This window comes from Austrofundulus limnaeus, unplaced genomic scaffold (assembly GCF_001266775.1).
Source record: "Austrofundulus limnaeus strain Quisiro unplaced genomic scaffold, Austrofundulus_limnaeus-1.0 Scaffold327, whole genome shotgun sequence".
NCBI classification, from domain to species: Eukaryota; Metazoa; Chordata; class Actinopteri; order Cyprinodontiformes; family Rivulidae; genus Austrofundulus; species Austrofundulus limnaeus.
In genome coordinates this window covers 210,473-214,701 of record NW_013952729.1, presented here as the reverse complement: position 1 = coordinate 214,701, position 4,229 = coordinate 210,473, and the positions used below count along the sequence as shown (strand labels likewise).

General features: G+C 36.7%; 1 protein-coding gene across 1 annotated transcript in view; it reads right to left on the bottom strand.

Annotated features, from left to right (window-relative positions):
* Nucleotides 1-4,049, bottom strand: part of prorp (protein only RNase P catalytic subunit) — a 10,554-nt gene extending 6,505 nt beyond the window's left edge. Inside the window, exons 1-6 of the mRNA XM_014022368.1 lie at nt 3,324-4,049; nt 3,113-3,251; nt 2,733-2,967; nt 1,290-1,579; nt 1,115-1,162; nt 897-1,029 (exon numbers count right to left, since the gene is read on the bottom strand). Coding sequence (XP_013877822.1) covers nt 897-1,029; nt 1,115-1,162; nt 1,290-1,579; nt 2,733-2,967; nt 3,113-3,251; nt 3,324-3,672 — 1,194 coding nt within the window. The 5' untranslated portion in view covers nt 3,673-4,049. The remainder of the gene's footprint in view (nt 1-896; nt 1,030-1,114; nt 1,163-1,289; nt 1,580-2,732; nt 2,968-3,112; nt 3,252-3,323) is intronic.
* Between the last annotated feature and the right edge of the window lie 180 nt (nt 4,050-4,229).

The window sequence follows — 4,229 nt, the reverse complement described above, 5'->3', positions numbered from 1 at the left end:
GTTTAAACAGCTTTTATCTCCTAATAGATTTTAGTTTTGTCTAGGGCTGCTACGATTAATAAACGATTAATCGATTATTAAATTAGTCATCGATTATTTTAATAATCAATTAGTTGTTGATTAATCGTAGCAGCCCTAGACAAAACTAAAATCTATTAGGAGATAAAAGCTGTTTAAACAGCTCAAAGTCAGTTTCAGATTCACACCACAGTTTGATTAAATGACCCAACAATGCCACCTAGCAGAAACAGACAGAAGGCTGGAGTTACTTTGGTTTAAAAAATATGATTATTTAATCACTAAGGCATGAGTTTTATTACACTAAAACTGGAAAAAACATAATCTTAAAAGATTTAAAACTGCTGAAGCTCAAAGTTTTAAAGGTTAGCGAAGTATAGAAATCAAAAAATATAAATGAATTTGCTGTTTTAATAGCTAAATTGTTATCATTGCATGCAATAAATGGACTTTAACGAATGTATATAATGTTATTTAAACCTGGAAGAAAATATTTAAGTCAAGAAATTTCAGAAAAAGTTTTGAGAACTTCTTATAAAATGATTTAATGTATATTAGACAGCTTTTAAAAGGCAGTTACAGCTGTAGAGTGCCACCACTTAATGTTTTGCTTACAAAAGGAAAACACTTTCTTGATCTTTTTAAAGCAGTTTTGAGTGACGGTTGTTCAGACTTTCTGCAGGTCTAATTAAAAAAAATGAACCTTGAGTCTGTTTTTATCCTAATTTTAAGCTTTTATCTTTTAAAAAAAAATTTTAATTGTTTTTTTATGCCTTTATACAGACACGTGCCTCTTTTTTAAACGTGTCTTAATCAGCGTGGGGACAAACGTTTAACAAATAACCTTTTATTGGTGGTGTTTGTGTGTGTTTGTGTACCTCCGGAGTGGTATTCACGAAAACATCTCTTCCCTGGATGACGTTAACCATTATGTTGTCTTTCACTTTCTGAAACTCTTCAGCAGTCAGCTGAATGGACTCCAGCTCTGTTCCGCAGCACCTACATTTTCCCCTAAACACACWCGCAGACTTGTAAAAAATAAAAATCAACACAGATTACGAGTAATTAGGTGCTCAAATCTAGGAAGTGTGTTTACTTTGCAGTGACGGTGGTCCAGGCTCCTGTCCAGTTCTGTCCTGCGAGACTGAAGACAGGAAGGAGCAAAGGGAAATAAAAATACTAAACAGATGGTAGATTGTTAAATCAGTAATCCAGCACTGCAGYACTTTAAATTATAAATTCTAATATAAACATCTGCATCTTTATCTCGCCTCTCAAACCAGGTCTTGATCTTGTGGGCGAGGCTGAGCTGAGGGTAGATCTGGTTGTTTCTCATGTAAAGTAGAATCCCCTGCAGCCGCTCCTGCTGCTCAGTCTCCTGAACGACTTCTCCCTCGTTGGTCTTCTTCGGGCACGCGAACAGAGCCTCCCAGGTGTACGGAAGTGGAGTCTTCCCACTCTTAATCAATTCGTCATAAAGAGCCCAGGCCATGGTCGCATCACCGTTTTGATATGCCGCGATGATGACGTCACCATAGTTGCCCAGGGTCGGGGTGAAAACCTTTCGATAGCAGAGGTTTATAGTAACTAAGTACATTTACTTTGTTACAGTACTTAAGTAGTTTTTTTGAGGATTTATAGTTTTACCAATATTTTTTTTAAATAGCTACTTTTACTTTTATTTTGTTATATTTTAAAGCTAAAAATTATATTTTTACTTCTTCACTTTAAAGTGCCGCTGACATCAATATTTGTAATAAATATGAATGTATTTTTGAAAAGATAACATTGATAACATACTGCAAAAAAGATTTCACACAGCTGAGATGAAAAGTTGTTGAGATATTTGAATGTTCAGAAACAGGAAGTGATGTCAAAGGGGAATGTCTGAAAGCAAACAGAGCATGGCTACTATGGCTAACAACGGCTAACAACACAGACTGTAGAGAAGAATCTGATGTTTCTTTAGATTATTTTAATCACTGTTATAGAGAGATGAGAAAGAGTCGTAGTTCAAATAATATTGTTTAAAAAAAAAAACAGGGAGTTGTCTTTCTCAAAGAGTTCCCCTTTGATGTCACTTCCTGTTTCGTTTTAGCTGAGCCAAATTCAAAAGAAAATAGGCCAGTCATGTGACATAATGGGTACAATCATGTGTATTATGCCAAGTTCCTTAAATATAAATATATTTTCTTTGACTTTTTGTATTTCATGGACATGCATGTCACAGGCACTTTAAAATGTAACACCTAGTTACTCGTTACAAAATTAAATCTGTCTGAACCCATGAAAGATGTTTTTGCACTCTAAAAAATGAAGTGTTGAATTTACGTAAAAAAAAGTCATGTCAAATGGCTCCACTGAGCCTAGTTGAGCAAAATGAACAAAGAATATACATATATTGCTCACTTTACTCAACCTGGTTCAGTGGAACCAGTTTGCTTCAGTAAATTCAACAGTGTGTTTTTAGGTAATGTGTAAAAGTACTTTTACTTTCCCAGTTTTTGTGAACAGTTTTATGACTTTTACTTGAGTAGTTTTCTCATCGGTGAAATTTATTTTTACCAAAGTCATTTTCTGTTCATGTAATTTTACTTTTACTAAGTTATTTTGTTCAAGTACTTTATAGACCTCTGTTTGATAGCAATAAAAATCAGGCTAGGATGTAGAAAATGTGCAGCTCTATTTTTTAACCAGCACGTATTTTTTTTTACCTCCTTGACTTCCTGGAAGATTTTGATGGCCTCCTTCCACCGTTCCGTCCTGCTGAAGGACTTGATAAAAAGGCTGGAAGCTCCTGTTTCCAGCAAGGGGAAACATCTACGCATGATGTTGTAGACCTCAAACACCTCATCGTCGTGGCCTCCATTCACACACAGGTGCAGATAATGCAGGAGCAGCTTGTAAGGCAGAGTGCCTGTTTCCACCGCAACAAAACTCAGCAGGGATCTGGGACAGTAAGAAACCATGAGGCAAATTACGGCTATTTATCTTTAAAATACACTACACTGTGTATAAATTCTGCTCACTGAAAAGAAAGCGGGTCAACTTAACAAGTATCACACAAAGTGTCAAACACTCGTGTTTCTTTTACTTAGCAATATCCAGTTCTGATCCAAACTTGAACATTGCAATCGCCATTTGGAGCTCAAATTTATTTGAATTCCCCAGAGACTCCTTCAGGTCCCTCCACTCAGCAGGGGAGAGCGGCTGATCCGGCGGCTGTAATTTTTCTGTAAAACACTTGTGTTTTAATGCAGGAAACTCGAGCAGTTATAAAAACACCTCCACATAGACTTCTGTACCTTCTGTTTTTGTTGGCCCGGGTGCCAGCTCCTCTTCGTCAAGTGCAGACATCATTCTTGACCTCAGGCTCTCAGTTCTTCTTTTAGCTGTCCCGGCAGCAAACGTAGGTTTGGGAAAGGAAGGCAGCTTCCCGACAGTAGACTTCTTACTGAAGCAATCATCTGTACCTTGTAGGTTGTCTTTTATTCTTGGTGTACTTTGTCCACCAGGCTTATAACTGTTACCTCTGTCCATCTGTCTGCCTCCAGGGTACTGTTTAAACTCTCTTGTGCAAAAAAAGTGTACTGAGTAAGGCACCTGTGGTGCCTTTAAACATGTCCTGACTTTTAGCATAAATCTAGAGCCCATTTTAGCTGTTTGGTGTTACGACGTTTTATGAGACTCTCGTTTAGTATAGAGCATCAGAAAACTCTTACCTAAACCTCACGTACAGCTCAGTCACCACAAAACTGTCAAAATTTGTTTGTTAAATAACCTGAAAATGCCTCTTAGACTCACTGATTCAGTTCGCTGGTCAAATCTTGCAGTAAGATTGACTATTTAAAAAAATCAAATATCACTTCCTTAGTCGCACTTCTGTGATTATATTATAGTTATACATGTATAAAATCAATTACAACGATTTAAATATATAAACCGAGAGATATATCAACGTATTCTTGTTAACCGCTAAAACGCATGACAACCATGTCGCACAGTGCTTTCGTCATCAACAACAGACAGGTTCTTCTTCTTCTTCTTCTTTTTGTGGCGTTCAATGTCGGTTGGCAATAAACTGAAGGTGTGCATTACCGCCACCCACTGGTATGGAGTGTAGTTCAAGATGCATTCACTAACATTCATATCCTACTAAAATTATTGTATTTCTATATACATTTTCAAATCTATCTGTTCAAAGGAAATAT